At 38.9% G+C, this 19437-nt stretch overlaps 1 protein-coding gene across 1 annotated transcript; it reads right to left on the bottom strand.

Annotated features, from left to right (window-relative positions):
• Positions 1–4251: 4251 nt before the first annotated feature.
• On the bottom strand, positions 4252–17474 carry EIF2S3 (eukaryotic translation initiation factor 2 subunit gamma). The gene is made up of 12 exons (XM_006764152.2): positions 17323–17474; positions 16773–16836; positions 15441–15568; positions 15233–15354; positions 14360–14454; positions 13006–13164; positions 11430–11564; positions 10038–10132; positions 9084–9228; positions 7868–8037; positions 7113–7285; positions 4252–4593 (listed from the first exon to the last, which is right to left on the bottom strand). Exons 1-12 carry the CDS (start codon positions 17389–17391, stop codon positions 4530–4532), a joined length of 1419 nt encoding a protein of 472 aa, XP_006764215.1. The 5' UTR covers positions 17392–17474; the 3' UTR covers positions 4252–4529.
• Between the last annotated feature and the right edge of the window lie 1963 nt (positions 17475–19437).

Here is a 19437-nt window from a genome sequence, read left to right as displayed (position 1 = left end):
TGCAGGCCGGAACAGTGTGGGTGAATTGCTATAGCATGGTGTCTGCCCAGTGTCCCTTTGGTGGATTCAAGATGTCTGGAAATGGATGAGAACTGGGAGAATACAGTCTCCATGAATACACAGAGGTTAAGACAGTCACAATGAAAATTTCTCAGAAGAACTCATAAAGAAACTACATGGAAAGAAGAATCCTCAATGGCTAAGCATCTCATGCTGTCACTAATATATTATGGTGGGTTTTAAATACAAAAATGTTTTCTTGACTTTTTTAAAAAAAAACATAAGCTGATCATATTAGCATTGATACTACACATAGAATACTTATGTGTAGCTTATCCTGAATCATTTGCCTTCTGGTATGTGACCTCCAAGTCCTACCTGTAATAAAAAAGATGGATGGATTTAGATGAAAGATCTCTCATGTGCTTTTCTTTGTAGCTACTTGTCCAGGATAATCATTGTATAGAAGAGGACCAGTTGTCACTTAGCTTCTTCCCATTAACAGCCCCTTGACGTCCTTAACATGCCTGTTAACTGTAGGGTAGATGTACTCTGTTCCAAGTAGTTGTGAAGTCCTTAGATTTTGTTGAAATGTTTCCAACTATGTCATGTCTTCTTCTCAAATGAAGTAATCCCTGAAATACTTAGCTGTAATCTAATCACAGAGCTTAATAAAAACAACCTTGCATGAAAAAAAATAAAAAATAAAAAATAAAAAAAAGTTTTTATGTACTTCTAGAAAAGTATCCATTTCACTGGAAGCTTTACTACATTTTTTTCTAAAAATGGCATTTCAGAAATTTTATGAATGCAACTTTTTGCACACTCTTATTAGAAGGAAAGTTCTTTTTTCTCTGCAAAATCCAAATGTAAACACACACATCTTGGGAGGTTATACACGAAGAGTGAAATAGTGCATAGAGCTTTTTAGGTCAGCCTGGATGTCATTTGGATGATGTCACAGCTTCACTGTCCTTATGCTCCCTCCACCCCACTTCTGTGAGACTAACTTTATAATTTATCAGAGTTGTACATAGCATTCGCTTACAAAAAGGGTACCTACTTATGTTGAGAACAGACTGCAGTGGTGAAAATGTGGAAGCAGGAAGGAGTTATAGGGTTATTGTCACTGGTGACTACAAGTAAGATGGGAGCAGCGGAGGTGATGTGAACTGGTCAGATTCTGAAAAGATCTTGCCGATGAGAGCCAACAGAATTTAGATGCCATGGACTTTCATCAGCAACATCACATTATAGGCAGATTCTCAACTAGGTATGTCTTTTGCTGAGAATCACTGTACCAACTTTAAGTTCTATGAAAATAAGGCACATTGTTTTATTTGTATATTCCCACTTACACTAAGCATAGTGCTTTGCAAATTTATTGAAATTCATGTAACAGACTTCTGGTTTCAATTTTGACATGAGCTTAACTAAATTAGTTGCGCTAGCCAGTGTGGCTCAGTTGGTTGGGCATCATCCTGTGCTCCTAAAGGTTGCCGATTTGATTCCCAGTGAGGGCACATGCCCAAGTTGTGGGTTGGATCTCTGGTAGGGGGCGTGCAGAGGCAGCCTATCAATATTTTGCTCTCATATCAGTGTTTCTCCCTTTGTCTCTAAAAATTAGTAAGAATATTTTTTAAAATAATAAATTAGTCAATTATTGCAAAGCTCTGGATCTTACATCATTCCAGAATTTCTGGTAAACGCTTAGAAAACACAGGGGGACATATTAGATATAAACTTAATGTTTGGATTAGAACCTTGTTTTATTTAAATGTGTTCCAGACGCTATAACACAACCTTTCAAAGTCAACCAAGTATGTAACATTAATATGGTTCCTCAAAACTTCTACTTACATAACTCATAGTCATAGATACTAAACTTCTATGACACACCAGCTTCAATGCCCAAAAGAGCATACTATTATGACTATGGCATCCAATCCCACATTAAATGCAAATTGAAGAAAAGCAAACTAGGGTATTATCAGACTACCAAAACTCAATAGGATTCTGTTATCTGATACACCTACTTCTCAACTCTCTAAACTTGTTTCTCAACACTGGGGAGTTTTTAAAAACATCACACCTCAGCTCCACCCCAAGCCAATTAAATCAGAATCTCTGTGGGGCATCTATCTTTTATTAAAAAATACTTATTTTATTGATTTCAGAGAGGAAGGGAGAGGGATAGAAACCTCAATGGTAAGAGAGAATCATGGATTGGCTGCCTCCTGCATGCCCCCTACTGGGGATAAGCCTGCAACCTGGGTATGTGCCCTGACCGGGAATTGAACTTGGACCCTTCAGTCCGCAGGCCCATGTTCTATCCACTGAGCCAAATCAGCTAGGGCAGGCAGCTTTCTGTTTTTCAGATTTCTCCAGCAATTCTAATGTCATTCAGAGTTGAGAACCACTGCTCTAACAGAATCTTATGAAACAAAAAATAAGTAAAAATTAAACAGCACAGCACATGAAAAGTACAGGAACATGGAGAATAAGTTAAAAATCAAAGGGCATACCCTTTGCTTTCTAACATCTTTTCTCTTGAAAGCTCATTAGATTACTAATATTAAAAAACAAAACAACACACAAAACTTTGCCCAGCTGGTGGCTCAGTGGTTGAACATCGACCCATGAACCAGGTCACAGTTTGATTTTTGGTCAGGGCATATGACCGATTGTGGACTCCATCCCTGGTGTGGGGTGTGCAGGAGGCAGATGATCAATGATTCTCTCATCATTGATGTTTCTCTCTCACTGTCCCTCTCTGTAATCAATAAGTATATACCTATAATAAATCCCAAAGATTACTATTAGAATCTCATAAATAAGGCCTTGGAAGATCTTACTTATCTAGAAGCACCTGGTGTAACAGTATTTGCAATGGGAGAAGGCTGTTGGATTTCAGATGTCAACCAACACAATTACAGGATTTCATAGGGAAAGGGTGAGAACTTCTGACTTGTTTCTTGTATTCCAGTCCAGGAAAAGAAAGGGGGGTAGAGGAGGGGTGTGCCCACAGTAACCAGCACTCATGCTCCAAAGCAAGCACGTCAAACTTGCAGCCCACAACAAATTTTTTTTGTGGCCCAGCCAATATAATGCAAGAAACTTTTTAATAAAAATTTTGGCCGAAACCGGTTTGGCTCAGAGCATCGGCCTGCGGACTGAAAGGTCCCAGGTTCGATTCCGGTCAAGGGCATGTACCTGGGTTGCGGGCACATCCCCAGTAGATGTGCAGGAGGCAGCTCATCGTTGTCTCTCTCTCATCAATGTTTCTAACTCTCTATCTCTCTCCCTTCCTCTCTGTAAAAAACCAATAAAATATATTTAAAAAAAAAATTTCGTAACTTGCCCTAGATGGTTTGGCTCAGTGGATAGAGCATCAGCCTGCGGACTGAAGAGTCCCAGGTTCAATTTCAGTCAAGGGCACATGCCTGGGTTGCAGGCTTGATCCCCATGGGGGGACGTGCAGGAGGCAGCCAATCAATGATTCTCTTTCATCATTGATGTTTCTCTCCTTCCCTCTCTGAAATCTGTTTTTAAATCTGTAACTTATTCGCAACTTAATTTTTTCAATATCCTGTTATACATAATTATTAATAATGAACTACAATGTTCGCTAATGACTGATTACTATAACTGTGTTGCATTCATTTTCCTTATGTACCTTACATGCAGGGACACCATTTCTCTCCACTAATACTAGCAGCAAATATTTTAGCAGCCGGTTGCCATGTCATTAGTCTTGGACTAACTTGCTTATTGTGCGCAACAGAAAAGATTTCGCTTTTGGAGAACAAGAAAAATAGGTTTATTTGCATTACACTTATTAATTTGTGTAGTTATTCAGTGTCTCGTAAGTTAATGTTCAAGAAAAAGTATTTTTATTAAAATGTTCTATTATTTTGTTAACAATGACTCATTTATTTCAGCCCTTTGCATTCAGAATGTCTCTATCAAAATAAACCTACGTTTCTATGAAAATTGAAGCTTTTGTGTTTTTTTGCCACCCACATAAACTTAAGCCTTATTTAGCCCATGTTAACCTTTGAGTGTGACATGCTTGCTTTGAAGGATAATTTTATTTGAACCTATTCATTTCTTTTACTCAAAATTGTAAAAATAAAACAACATAAAATATGAGGCAAAGGGAAGCTGGTCTTCAAGAATTTGTATCTCCAAGTTTTTACTGATGTAATAATCCTTTCAAGCCTGAAGTTACTCAAAGATGAATCATGAAAATAAGAAGAAAAAATTTATTTCAAACAGGTTCGGTGGTACCTGTGCTATAGCAAAAGCTAACTGTAGTAATTTCATTTCAAACCACCAGTTATGTAATTTAAACATTATTTGGGAATGAGCAGTTTCTGAGAAAATCAATCCAGTAATTCTTGCATTTATTGTAGACCTTATTTCAGTACTAGAGAGGTTACATTTGTATCACCAAAAGATGAGAGTAATCGCTAAGGTGAAGTTCACTCCCCAGCACTACTTTAAAAATCTGACTTGTTCCAAATTCTTCAGTCATCATCTACTGTTGGCTTGATTGTCACTCCTCTTCTTATTTGACCCCAACCAATTAAACTGCAAAATGAAAATAAAAGAAACTGTGATTTTTGGGATATTTCATTATTACCACACAATCATTTGACATAACTAGTTTTACTTGCCTATCTGCTCAATCTGAATGTTTCCAAAACCTGCTTCTCCATAAAGCTCACACTATCATCTTAGATTCTTAGACCCAGACAGATGGACTCTAGTCAGAATGAATGACAAAAGAAAAAAAAATGCTACTATAAATATGCTCACCTTCACTCTATCAAAATACACCTACTCCTTCAGAACTATCAAGAGCCTTCCCATCCACCTAAGGAACCATCTTACCTAATAATAGACAAACATGTAAATTGACTGTCCCTCCACTATGCTCACCAGCCAACCAGGAGTATGCAAATTAACCCAACAAAGATGGCGGTTAATTTGCATGTGTAGGCGCAAAGCGGCAGAGCGAAGACGGAAGGCTCTGGGCCCGAGTAGCAAAGATGGAAGGCTCCAAGCCAGAGGAGTGAAGGCCTGGGTCCCAGGTGCCAGAAGAAAACCAGTGCCAGCAGCCAGGGGAAGGGAAGGCCTATTGCACGAATCTCTTCGTGCAAGGGGCCTCTAGTGCTGTTATAAAACCCCTCACTCTGATACTTTTTAAAAAATCTCATTCTCTATCCTTTTCTCCATTCACAGTACCTCAGCATATCACAATGGCTTTAGCATTACCTTAGCTGGTAAAGGAAATTAAACTAAAGGACTAGATAGTCTATTATTGGCAGACTAGTGGCCCGGTGCACAAAATTCGTGCACGTTAAAAGGGAATTGGAGGAAATATTTTAATATTGCTACTTGCCCTTTCTCTATAATAGAAGTGTCAGAGATGAAAGAAAATTAGTAAAAATATATATGAAAATCTCCCTCCTGTCAGAGTCTGGGGCACACCGCGGGACCGAGAGTCAAGTCTCCACCCACCCGCGTGCGCCTCAAAATTGCGCCAGACCAAGACCCAATCAGCCCCACCCCCACTGGGCAAGACCAAGACCTGGCTGGCCCCACCCAGAGGTGTGGCTTCAGGTCCCCTGGCCCTGGTGCTGGGGGACATGGCCTCAGGTCCCGGGTCCCCTGGCCCGACGACCATTTGCATATTAGGTCTTTATTATATAGGATTACTCTCAACAATAGAGACCTCTGCTCCCTCTTCCAATGTCTGCTCTAATAAGTGACTAAGCTGGATTGCTAAATCAACTGTAGCTTCTAGAACAAAATCCACCTCCACATGGATTAAAACTACAATTCTAAAGAATGTAAGAATCACCCGGCCAGTGTGGCTCAGTGGTTGTGCGTCGACCCAGGAATCAAGAAATCACTGGTTTGATTCCCAATCAGGGCACATGCCCGGATTATGGCTTGATCCCCAGTAGGGGGTGTGCAGGAGGCAGACGATCAATGATTCGCTCTCATCATTGATGTTTCTCTCTATCCCTTTCCTTTCCTCTCTGAACTCAATAAAAAAAATTTTTTTAAAAAAATAATGTAAGACTCATTCAGATGCTCTCATTTCTTTGAACAATTTTAGTGATTCTCTAAGGATACATCACCACCTATATAAGTATTCCAGCCAAGAATATAAAACCTGAGTCTAATCTTAGGAAACATCAGATAAACCCAAATTGAGGAATAGTCTATAAAGTAACTAGCTTGTATTCCTCAAACCTGACAATGACAAGACAATGAAAGGTTAAGGAAATTTCAGATTAGAGATCAAAGAGACATGAAAACTAAATGCAATGCATGACCCAGATTGGAAGGACGTAGAGGACAATATTGGGACAAGCAATAGAACTGGAATATGGACTGTAGATTTTATTATTTTATCAATGTTAAACTTCTTTACATGGTTATATAAGAAAATATCTTTGTTTTTAGGAACTGTATGAAGTATTATGAGATCAAGGGGCATGGTTATAAACAACCTAATCCTCAAACAGCTCAGAAAAAATGTTTATACATCTAATAATAGAATATGCAAACTAGTCAGGATGCCATAACATCATGACCGATCTACAAGCAGTGGAGAGCTACAGGAGAGTGGGGCAGCAAGCTAAGAGCAGGGGAGAGCTACCAGCAGTGGTGGGCGGGGTGGCCAGCTAAGGCAAGCAGCAGAGAGCAACTCCTAGAGTGTGTGTGTGTGTAAATATATATGCACACACACACAAGTAAATTGTGCATTTGGGAAAAGGGAATACAGGAGTTGTGTGTGCAACTCTTGTAGTTTTCCTGTTAAGTCTGAATTTATTTCCAAATGAAAGTTTTAAAAAGCCAAAGACAAGGGAAATACTGAACCAAATTCATTGGTTTTTGATAGGCGTCCATCACAAATCACGGCTGGAAATACAGATTACAAAGTCATCCAAATAAATATAGTTTAGAGTTAAAGCCACAATAACTGTTGTATTCAAGCGTGCGCGTGTGTGCGAGCGCGCACGCGCATCACAAAGGATCTAAGAATATTAACTGTGTCTTCTTTAATAGACAGTGACAAAGGCTAATACACTTACCGCCAGTGTTTCTCAACCCTTCGGCTAAGGGCAATTTTTTCTCCTACTTCTGTGCACACAGGATTAGTCAAAACAATTTTGCCCAAATCGGCCTTGACTGCACTAACTCTTCCTCCAGTCGACAGGGATCCTATGTTCACCATGAGCACTTCATTCTTAGACAACTTTTGCACCTAGGGAAATAAAAATAAACCCCAATATCAAGAAAATGTGTTCCAAAACTTACTATTCATTTTCCGATATCCTTGCCAACAACAGATGTCAGCAACTTTCCATCTCTGCCAGCATAATCTTGACACTTAAAAAAAAAAATCAAATGATGCCTTAGTCAGGTTAGCTCAGTGGACAGAACATGGGCCCGGGTTTGATTCGTCAAGGGCACATGCCTCAATCGCAGGCTCAATATCTGGCCCTGGTTGGAGCACGTGCGGGAGGCAACCAATCAATTGGAGGACACACTGATGTTTTTTTCTGTCTCTCCCCCTCCCTTCCAGTCTCTCTAAAAATCGATGGGAAAATATCCTAAGGTGAAGATTAACAAAAATTAAAAATAAAATGGATAACAGGACTAAATCATTGACACATGACGTACTTTTCCGTTTTGTTTGGTTTCACTTTAAACTGAATGCCATATCGAAATTCTCCATTTTCAAGAATTCAAATTTACTCTTTTTTTTTGAATCCCATGTTAAATGTAAGACTGGTCTTCACATCACTGTCACTTTTCTGAAACAGAAATTATGGAATGCACTTACTTTTGCCGCTTTTTTGTCTCCTTCAGTGCGTACCCCTAGAAGGCGTCTAAGCAGGAAATAGGAGATTTCCAATTCTGTGAAGATCTCAGGTAAAGCTCCAACTGCACCAAGTACCTGCCCCACCATTCTGTCAGCCCGGCACAAAGTGGGGTCAATTTTGGTTCCAACTCCTGATATAAAATAAGATATATCCTATATAATAACAAAATATACATACATATATATGTGTGTATATATATATGTATGTGTATATATGTTCCCATTTTTCCCCTACAAAGCTATTTACCCCAAAATATACATACATATACATACATATATATGTGTGTGTGTATATATATATGTATGTATATATATGTTCCCATTTTTCCCCTACAAAGCTGTTTACTCCAAAACGTACTCAAACAAGTACAGCACATACCTGTACATTTTAATACTTAGATTTTCATAGTAACATAACAGCTACATAGGTTTGACAAAAAATCCATTTTATCTGAAGAAATAGAATTGTAAACTCCCAAGTTAGTTGTGCATTTGAAATCAAAGACTCCCTTCACTTAAATTCTAAACAAAGGGCAAAGAGATAACAGCCTAACTAAAAAATGAATCTATCCTTAATGAAGGTTGAAAAGATATAAAATTCAAGGGTACTGTGAAGGATATCTGCCTGCCATTTCTCCCCTGGAAGGCTAGTCAAAAAAATAGCTTAAAGATTTCATATATGACTCCTAGAATCCACTTCAAAATGTTTTAGCAGTGTATCTTTTGAGGAGAACAGAGATATAAAGAGGAAGCAAGATTGGGAGAGAATTGGTAATTTGTTGAAGCTGGGTGGTGGCTACAAGAGTTATCTTTCTCCTTCCCTCCCTCTCCTTTTCCCCCTCTCCAAAATTAATGAAGAACATATCCTGGGGTGAGAATTTTAAAAAAAATCTTTATCTTTTTGAGTAATCCATTTCCCATGAAAAGTGCCATGAATATCCACAAATGAAAATGTAGAGATGTGCCCTGGCTGGTGTGGCTTAGTTGGTTGGGTGTCATCCCATATACTGCAAGGTCCTCAGTTCAATTCTCAGTCAGTTAGGGCACATGCCCAGGTTGTGGGCTTGATCTCCAATGGGGGGCATATCAGAGGCAGCCAATCGATGCTTCCCTCTCTCACACTGATGTTTTTCTCTCCCTCTCAAAAATAACATAGGGATGAGAGGAAAAACCTTACCAATAAGACCCCCTGGAGCAGCGTACTGAAGATCATTATGTTCCGCAAAGAGTGATACAATTTTGGAAAAGATTGGTTTACACATGAGTTTTCCTTCACTATCTTTGGAAACAATACCAGGTCTGACTTCTATCTCCTGGCCCACCTGTAAAAAAAATTAATAATTAAAATTACTGCATTTAGAGTTAGGGACAACACAATTCCCATTTACACATAAAAAGTCCTAACAGAAAGACCACAAAAGTGAAAAGGCAACCCTTTTTCTATTTCAAAGACCACAACAATAATAAAAAAAAGTAAAATGATCTCCCAAAACAGAACCATCCAACTGTTTCTAACCAGCTACCATATAAGCCTATCTCCACAAAAAATGTGGGGTATTAAAAGACATCTATATCAAGTACTAGGCACCACCAAGAAAAATTTTTTTTGCCCTGGATGAGTAGCACAGTTGGTTAGTGTTGTCCCAATATGCCAATGTTGTGGATTTGATCCCCAATAAGAGCACATACAAGAAGCAACCAATTCATAAATAGGTAGAACAAATTGATCTCTCTCTCTCTCAAATCAATAAATTCTTTTAAAAAAAGAGTTTTATGTCTTTTGAAAAAAATATATTTTTATTTTTATTTTTCAATTTAAAATATCCATATACTGCTTTCCTAATTAAGACCAGGGAAGTACATGATTTTCTAACCACTTTGCTGTACATCTGAAACAAATACAGAATAATGCTGAATGTAAACTGTTAATTGGAAAAAAAAAAAACCTAAGAAGAAAAAAAGACCAGGGGAAAACAAAGCAAAAACATAACCAGTAGACTTTGGGTGGTGAGCATTCAATGGAGTATACAGACATTGTATTATAAGGTTGTAAAAACTTGAAATTTAAATAATGTTATTAACCAATTTACCTCAATCAAACAAACAAACACACAACCAAAACCCAACTTACCTTTAACACTCCTTTTAGAATACTACCACCAGCTACACCCCCTTTAAGGTCATCAACTTCACAGCCAGGTTTGTTGACATCAAAGGATCTAATAACTAAAAAGAAAACAAATTAAAGCTGATTCTACACACTTTAATTTTAGATGAAATATTATTTTCTAAGTTAACTTTCCTAAAATAGTATACACATAAGATTTACACCATAGGGGTGAGTTTATGACAAAACCTAGTATTATTACTCCAACTAAGATTACTGCAGCCTTACGGAAAAGTGGAAATAACGTAAAAGTTCACTGACAGGAGGCATTTTATGGTATATCAATATCAGGGTTTGTCACGCGGCCATTAAAGAATGTAGAACTGTATGTAATGAACGGAAGGATACTATTAAAGGAAAAAACTAGTTAATAAAATAACAAACACAGTTTGATCCCACTTCCACAAAGAAAAACTAAAACTAAAATACTTCAGGGCTAAGGGGCTAGAAGTGGGAGGGAGGCAGGGAGATTATGGATTTTTTTCTTTCCTTTATATACCACTATACAACTTCTAAATAAAAATTTAGGTTTAAAACTACAGAACAACTCTAGGACTATACGACCTGCACTTAGGTCCTGAGAGCAGTGTCTCTTAACAATGGGTATGCATCACAGTCACCCAAGAGAACACTTCCCACAACACACAGGTGGGCCCTGGGTGAAGGCCCAAAAGGGCTACATGTGTTTTGAAAAGGCTCCTACATCTCCGTAGAAATCACAAGCCTAGCCCTAGCTGGTTTGGCTCAGTAGCTAAGAGCATAGACCAGCAAACTGAAGGGTCCTGGGTTCAATTTCGGTCAAGGGCATGTGGCCTGATTGCGGGCTCGATCCCCAGTAGGGGGAGTGCAGTAGGCAGCTGATCAATGATTCTCTCTCATCATTGATGTTTCTCTCTCTCCCTTCCCCTCTGAAATCAATAAAATAAAAAAGAAATCACAATCTTTGATGTTCAAATTATAGCAAAATTGATATTTTAAACTTAAATAAAAGTGAAAGGGACATGAAAATCTTCATTAATGGTACAAGAAATAGGAAATAGTAGTAAATACTCCTAAGGGGGAATCACCAATGTAGAAAAGATCCAATTAAGAGTTAAAAACAGCCCTAACCGCCAAAACCGGTTTGGCTCAATGGATAGAGCGTCGGCCTGCGGACTGAAAGGTCCCGGGTTCGATTCCGGTCAAGGGCATGTACCTGGGTTGCGGGCACATCCCCAGTGGGAGGTGTGCAGGAGGCAGCTGGTCGATGTTTCTCTCTCATCGATGTTTCTGACTCTCTATCTCTCTCCCTTCCTCTCTGTAAAAAATAAAATATATATTTTTTAAAAAGAGTTAAAAACAAATCCTATCACTTACCAATAAGTCGGGGTTCTGAAGTAAAATCTCTCGGTGGTACTGGAATTTTCTTTACTATGTACTCACAGACAACTTCAATATTGTATTTCAGCTGAGCAGAAATTGGAATAATAGGAGCACCTTCTGCTACTGTACCTATATGACAAAAATTCAGAAAAATCAGAATTCAATTTTACAAAATTTGTTCTATACATGTTACAAGAAGCTGTTAAGAAACAGATGCCTACACATTCCCACACAAGTGCCAGAAACTAGTAGAAAGTGATTTTTGTTTAGAAAGGTAGCAGTATTGTTTGCTTTTACTCCTGAAAACGGATACTATTCCCTTTAAGAGAAAAATGTTAAAGTATATTTAATATACTAAGATGATAAAACTGTTTAAAGGAATAAAATACTAACACTCCTGGGAAAGAACATTTTACTAGTTGAAAGATTTCCAATAACATGTAATTAACCTTCCAATAAATGTCAAGATAAAATTACAGACTCTTTGCTAATCAAAGACTACTGCACATATTAATATTTGCTCCTTATTAATTATATGTCAAACAGGCTGGTCAAAGAAATGGAACAAACAGAATTAGTTTTAATCAATATGACTTATTCTTTTTCATTATGATAGAACTGGGTTCATGGAAAGTCAATCTTTCTAACAACAAAAACATGGCTGAGAGAGAATCGAATGTCAACAATAAGATGTATCATGTCTTCCCTAAAATGAAGAACACTAGCTGGTAGAGAAAGGGATGATGAAGTTTAAATAAATGTCAGTTCCAATTCTCTAAGTAGCTACTCAGTAAGAATAACTTAAGACCTTTTTTTTAAGTGCTTTGTTCATTTTATTATCACTGAGGATTTTTTTATTTTTACTTTTTAAATATATTTTTATTGATTTCAGAGAGGGAGAGGGAAGAGATAGAAACATCAATGATGAGAGAGAATCATTGATAGGCTGCCTCCTGCACGCCCCCTACTGGGGGTCGAGCCCACAACCTGGGCATGTGCCCTTGACCGGAATTGAACCCAGGACTCTTCAGTCCCCAGGGTGACGCTCTATTCACTGAGCCAAACCAGCTAGGGCTCACTGAGGATTTTTTAAACTGATAGTTTCCAGAATACAACTTCACTTCTAACTTTCAACCAGCAAAAATATATTTTAGTCTATTCATTCAGAAACATTGATTTCACCAGTGGTAGGTAGAGAAAAATAAGGCTTAAGACCCCTAAGCTGCCGAAACCGGTTTGGCTCAGTGGATAGAGCAGCAGCCTGCGGACTGAAAGGTCCCGGGTTCGATTCCGGTCAAGAGCATGTACCTGGGTTGCGGGCACATCCCCAGTGGGGGGTGTGCAGGAGGCAGCTGATGGATGTTTCTTTCTCATCGATGTTTCTGACTCTCTATCTCTCTCCCTTCCTCTCTGTAAAAAATCAATAAAATATATTAAAAAAAAAAAAAAAAAAAAAAAGACCCCTAAGCTTACCCTGTTTTATAAAATCTATTAAGAGTTAACATCTGGTACCTGGATTAAATAGCTCTCAAACTGATGCATCGATGTATTAGATATTATGGCTTCTTACCTTGTACAAATGCAAGGATCTGTTCATACTGTTCTTTAGCCTGGCTTTCTTTCACCAAATCTATTTTATTTTGTAGAATCAAAATATGCTTCAGTTTCATGATTTCTATAGCAGCCAGGTGTTCAGAAGTCTGAGGCTGAGGACAAGACTCATTACCAGCTAAATGACAAAGAATAAAATAGATGCATGAGAATTAGCTAGAAATATGTCAGAAGAGGTAAATTCATGAGACAGAAAGCAGATTAGTGGTTGCCAGGAGCTGGGCTAGGGGGGAGAATAGAGTGACTGTTTAATGGGCATAGGGCTCTCTTTTGGGGTAATGAAGATGTCCTGGAACAAGACAGTGGTGATGCTTGTACAATACCGTCACTGTACTTAATGTCACCAAATTGTACACTTTAAATGGCTAAAATGATAAGTTTTATATTATGTTATTTTATTAGCTGGCATGTGATAAAGGAAACATTTGAATGTCCTAGACCTATTCAAGGCGAAGGTCCTGGTTATCACATCCTTTGGCTCCCATTGCTGGTCCTAAGCAAGGAGTTTGGAATCAACAAGTTTGGCATCTCAGGGTCTGCCCTTAACTTTTGCTCAGGCATAAGGCTCTATCCAGTATTAGAAATGTTCTGGCCTAGTCAAGCTCCCAAGAGGCAAAGAGTAATTAAGAGGGAAAGACACTTAATACAGTCTATGAATTTCAACTATTAGAGGTTATTCCCTAACAAAGGAAGGGAAGAACACTAATAGTGAAGATAACTAAGAGTGTGTCATAAAGAAATAGGCATGTTTTGTTGGGCACCCCAATGGTCATCCTCTCTATGCAGTAATGTTCAGGTGTCCTATACTATATCCCTTGGCATACTTTTAAAAAATTATATCCCATAGCAACAAATCTCTCAACAGCACACATAAGGAGGTAGTACAACCCTAGTCCTGAAAACCCCAATTCAGGTTTAACCTTCGACACTTACTAAGAATGAATTTGCGTCTAAATAAAAACATTATACATCAATGTTGCAGTGGACAGCTGAGACAAAAACAAAAATTCACATGTACTTTTACAAGTAAATTTAAAATAAAAATAAGTTATATCATGTGATGTAAGGAAAATGAACTCCTGACTTTTAAAACTATATACTACCATATGAATTCTACAGGCCCTAGGTCTATCTTGTTTAATATTTTGTGACAGCTAGTAGGCAGGGATGTCATCTAGTATTTCATATTAGTTTCCACTCATGTCACCCTTAGGTAATAGATATGGCCTTTAAAGGCCTTAGTTCCCCTTTAAATATTTCATCTTGGATTTGCTCCACATTGATTTGTCCAAACCAATTCTGATATTACTTACCTATCAACAGAAGAGCTGCATCCATCACTGCGGCACCGTTCAGCATAGTGGCCATCAAAATATCGTGGCCAGGGCAGTCAACAAAGGAAACATGTCTACCAATGGAGAAATAACAATCAGTCCTAAGATCAAGCAATGTTTCAAGATGCAAGTTACAGATTTCCCAAAATTAAATCACTTTAAATGCAGAATATAAATATTATATATGAATATGGAAAAAATATAAATAATTCTTACTACTATAAAGTCAAGTGGTTACAGGACTTGGTGTTTCTAGACCTTGGAAATAAGATTACCTACTCGCTGAGAGTCAAATCACTATAGATCATTACAAAGCAAATGAAATTAGCTATGTAATAACTAGAAATAACTGAAGACCCAGAAACTCCCAAACCCAATGAAAGTAAATACGGTATGGAGTATATACAGGGAATGTCATCTATTTGAAAGTTAACAGTGTTAACAGAATGGACATTGCCATCTGAAAAAACAATTTGCCAAAAATTTCGCTAGCACTTTCAAAAGCTGGAATTGGCCCAGCTTTTGATACAAGAATAAATTCTCTGCCCAGCTGATCTGCCTCAGAGGTTGAGTGCAGATCTATGAACCAGGAGGTCACGGTTCAATTCCTGGTCAGGGCACATGCTCGGGTTGTGGGCTATGCAGAAGGTAGCCAGCCGATCAATGATTCTCTCTCATCATTTTGTTCCTGCCCTAAGAACAGAAACACCTATTTAAAAACATAAAATAATGTTAAAATAACAAAACCATTCAGCGATTAGGCTATCTGTTTAATATCCCGGTTATATATTTCAAAGAGTTCCAACTACAAGACAATAAAATATAAAGTGTTTTTAGCACCAAAGAGGTCACCTGACTAATTTGAAGTTTCCTTTGGTTCCTGGAATGTCTGTAGGAAACTCATCAGGTGTGCTACTTCCACAGGATCTGTAACATTCTGGTCGAGGACAACTTGGGTCATCAAGTTTATAAATCTAAAAATTTCAATGAAAAGATTTGGGATTTGTTATCTGCATGTTCCAATTAAAGTTGATTTCTAGTTCCACAGTACAGGGCTCACCTTAGCATTAGCATATCCAAGCTTGATTGTAATATTTCTTTCTAGTTCATTTTTGAACCTGACAGTGTGGACTCCAGAAATAGCTTTTACAACTGTAGATTTCCCATGAGCCACGTGGCCAATTGTACCTACAGACAAAATTCAAAAAAATTAATTCACATGTACTCAATTGCACCAAATATGTTTTTGCAAATAACAATGGAGTAGAAAAACAAAGCTATAACTCATTATAAATATCAATGTAAAACAAAGAGTGACTTTAATTTTTGTGCCTACACATTCCTTTTTTTAAAATTTTTTTTCTTGATTTCAGAGAGGAAGGGAGAGGGAGAGAGACAAAAACATCAAGGATGAGAGCTTCCCCCTCTCCCTTCCACTCTCTAAAACGTCAAAGGAAAAAATATCCTTGGGTAAGGATTAACAACAACAAAAAAGCCGTACTTAGCATACTAAAAACTATTCATCTTATGTTTTTAACCACAGGAAAGATTGCCTTCATTTAAAATAAACACTCAAGGTCCTGGATGGGTAGCTCAGTTGGTTGGAGCATCATCCTAATACACCAAGGTTGTGGGTTCGATTTTGGTCAGGGTACACACAAGAAGCAACCAATGAATGCATAAATAAGTGGAACAACAAATAGATGTTTCTCTCAAATCAAAAAATAAAAAATGCAATAAAAAATATGTATCTTGTATATTCAGAAATTTTCCAGCATTCCCAGAATAAAATAAATAGGTATGATGAGCCTAACCAAAAGGAATCCATGAAAATGAGAAAACCCAGGTTTAATTACAGTAATGATGTCAAGGATAGCATATATCTTACAACTCTTTAATAGCCTGATGGTAAAGCCTTACTTTTAACTAGGCTTTACTGTGCTGTTTGTACAGACTCAAATAGCCCAAATTTACACTCAGCCGACATAACTTCTCCTCTACAGCTGTAGGTGTCAATTAAGGAAAAAAAAATACTCTACTTAATAATGGCCTATATATCAAATAAAACTTTCAAAGAAACTCTGCCCTTGCAATAACCCTGTGTGACAAGTACAGCCACATTTTTACTTCTTAACGTGCTACATGACTGCATATTGACTTATGCTATTAAACTTCTCATATGTCTATGTTTTTTTTCCTCACCTCGTCTGTAAGGTAAGCATGGGTAACATGTGCTTCTCAAAGAAATCAAGGAGGTGCTTTGCTCACAAGTGCTCAACGTCTATTTGAAAATCTGCATCCTTATATAATTCAGGTAATCACACAAAGGGAGAGAAAATCACTTGCTGGAGATCAAGCAACTCAGGTGTCCAAGAAGTTATCCTTATCTTACCTATATTAATTGTGGCTTGTCTGCTGATTACTTCGTGTGAAAGTGGAGTCAATTTGGTAACATCCTGCAATTAAACATTTTACTTTTACTTTTAATCACTGTACATAAGGCAAATCACAACTTTTTCCTTTGACTTTACACTTTACCTACAGTTCACCACCATGCAAATAGCTCTCTTCTATAAGCAATCTTGTACTCGAATGACTGGAAGTTTTAAAAGTCCCTCTCATCGCTACATTAAGACTACACTCCGTTCTCTAGAGAAGATCGAGAGGCCGGAAGCAGCCCAACCTTGACATTAGCACTGAGGACAAACTTTCAAAAGTGAAAACCTTAATGACATTTAGGTCTTACGATATCACTCCCCCCGCCCAGCTCGCGGACATGCCGAGAGGGCAGGCGGCGGTGGCGCGAGCGCGGCTCAGGACCTCTGGCTCCAGAGCTAACCACGTTCCAGCAGCCCGGCACTCCCTTGTCTCAACGCCACTCGGGAGGCCCTGTCTTTCCCACTCCCGAGTTCACTCCGCATCCTCCCAGATCGAAACCTTACCAAAGTGGCGAGATCCTGTCGAGAAAGATGCGGCTGGCCAAGAGTCACGCCAGCCTCACCCCCCGCCATCTTGTTGGGAGAGGAAGGAAGTCGCCGCGGCAACCGCCAGACTAAAGGCAGGGCGAGGGAGATGGGGTGGGGCGAATAAAGGAAGGCAGGCCAGGGCTCGGGCCGGGGAAAGGGGGACCGTCGGTGCAGCAGGACCTCATTACTTGGACTTCTTTCTGCTTGGGTTCATACAGTACCTGCCGGAAGGATGACTAGAAAACACGAGACAAAATTTCGGGATCGATCCGCAGCGGACCTGTTGGTTTTTTTTGTGCAGGCAAAGCTGAGGGCAGCTCCAAAAAGGCCCCTTGTACGCGGGTGAAACTGACAGCGCGCGCGCTGGCTCGGGAGGAACCATTTCCGGTTTCCCGTGGGGGTGGCCGGAAGGGTTTTTCAGGACCTGGGAACCTTAGGTCGGATGTGAGGACAGACTGTGGGAACGTCTTTTTTTACTGACTTCCGCAATTTAATAAGGCGAAGTCCGCTTGGGTCCGGCCCACCTGTGACAGAGCTCTAGGCGGGGAGGAGGCCACGCGCTGAGCTGGCCACGTTCACGTCGCCTCGCGTCACTGGCAGACGGCGGGGAGGGCGCCCTCGCGCGGAGGTTTCACGGCCGACGGATGGGAAAAGCAAAGTCTTAACTTATTCTCAGAGATTTCTGGGGAGCTAGGGAGTGGTGTGTGGTGGCGCTAGAATGGAGTTAGCATAGAATAGAAGCTGGGTGTCAGTAAGACCTCCCAAAAAGGTTTGTTTTGTTTTGTTTTAAAAAGCTGATTCAAGAAAACTCACTTCTTTAATGGAAATATTACCAATAAATTGGTATTTTAAAATTTAAAGGTTGTTGAGATTTAACCCTTTTTCATCCAGTGTTAAAAAGAATGCAAGTTTTGTTTCTCCTCCATCTATTTCTATGCTTTACAAATTTTCCATCATGTATTCATTTCTAGTCAGAAAAAATGTAAGGAGAGGTGAATAAGAATTTAGGTTATCTGTGTTCATTTAATGCTTAAGAAAGATGATAATATGTTTTTATAAGTTTTAGGTACAACGATTTACCTAAAATGGGAAGATATATTTCAAGAAATACATTAATTGGTTAAGCGATGGCAGATATTTTGTATTTGGGTGGAGGCAATTAGTTCTTTATTTAGGAAATTACAAGTTTATAAATTTAGAATTTATTTGACATTGTAAATAGTTGTACCACCCAATTCAGAAAACCCAGATGATAACAATGTAGAATTAGTGGTGATGGTTACACTACTTTGTGAATAAACTAAAAAATCAGTGAACTGTACATTTTATTTATTTTTAATTTAATTTAATTTTTATTGATTTTAGAGAGGAAGGGAGAGAGAGAGAGATAGAAACATCAATGATGAGAGAGAATCATTGATCACCTGCCTCCTGCACACCCCACACTGGGGATCAAGCCCGCAACCTGGGCATGTGCGCTTGGCGGGAATGTAAACTAGGACCCTTCAGTCCACAGGGTGACACACTATCCACTGAGCCAAACCGGCTAGAGCAGTGAACTATATGTTTTAAAGGGTGAATATTACAGTATGTAATTTATAGCAATACAAAATACAAAATTCATGCCCTGTTCACTGTGGCTCAGTTGGTTGCACTGAAAGGTGCAGGTTCGATTCCCCATCAGAGCACATAGCAAGGTTTCGAGTTCCACCCCCGGTTGGGGTACATGCAGGAGGCAACTGATCAATGTTTCTTGCTCTCTCCCCATCCCTCTCTCTCTAAAAATCAATATCAACATAAAAAAATAGCCCTAGCCGGTTTGGCTCAGTGGAGAGAGCATCAGCCCGTGGACTGAAGGGTCAGAGGTTTGATTCCCTGGCCCTGGTAGGGAGTGTGCGGGAGGCAACCAATTGATGTGTCTCTTTCACATTGATTTTTCTGTCTCTGTATCTCCCCCTCCCACTCTCTCTTTAAAAAAAAAAAAACAAAACGTAAAAGAAATATAGGAGGATTAACAACAACAGTCAGTGGATAGAGCATCGGCCTGCGGACTGAAGGGTCCCAGGTTCAATTCCGGTCAAGGGCATGTAC

The sequence above is a fragment of the Myotis davidii genome, unplaced genomic scaffold (assembly GCF_000327345.1).
Source record: "Myotis davidii unplaced genomic scaffold, ASM32734v1 scaffold2301, whole genome shotgun sequence".
In the NCBI taxonomy this organism is placed as follows: domain Eukaryota; kingdom Metazoa; phylum Chordata; class Mammalia; order Chiroptera; family Vespertilionidae; genus Myotis; species Myotis davidii.
The sequence above is the reverse complement of the archived record's forward strand: the minus strand, read 5'-3'. Positions and strand labels throughout refer to the sequence as shown.

What these genes read in the sequence shown, in the direction of transcription:
- EIF2S3 (XM_006764152.2), bottom strand. Translation starts at nt 17,391, where the DNA reads ATGGCGGGGGGTGAGGCTGGCGTGACTCTTGGCCAGCCGCATCTTTCT. An exon ending in TGCAGCTCTTCTGTTGATAG is followed by an intron (nt 13,165 to 14,359) that starts GTAAGTAATATC and finishes TTTGTCATTTAG; the next exon opens with CTGGTAATGAGTCTTGTCCT. An exon ending in TGCTCCAGGGGGTCTTATTG is followed by an intron (nt 8,038 to 9,083) that starts GTAAGGTTTTTC and finishes ATTTTATATCAG; the next exon opens with GAGTTGGAACCAAAATTGAC.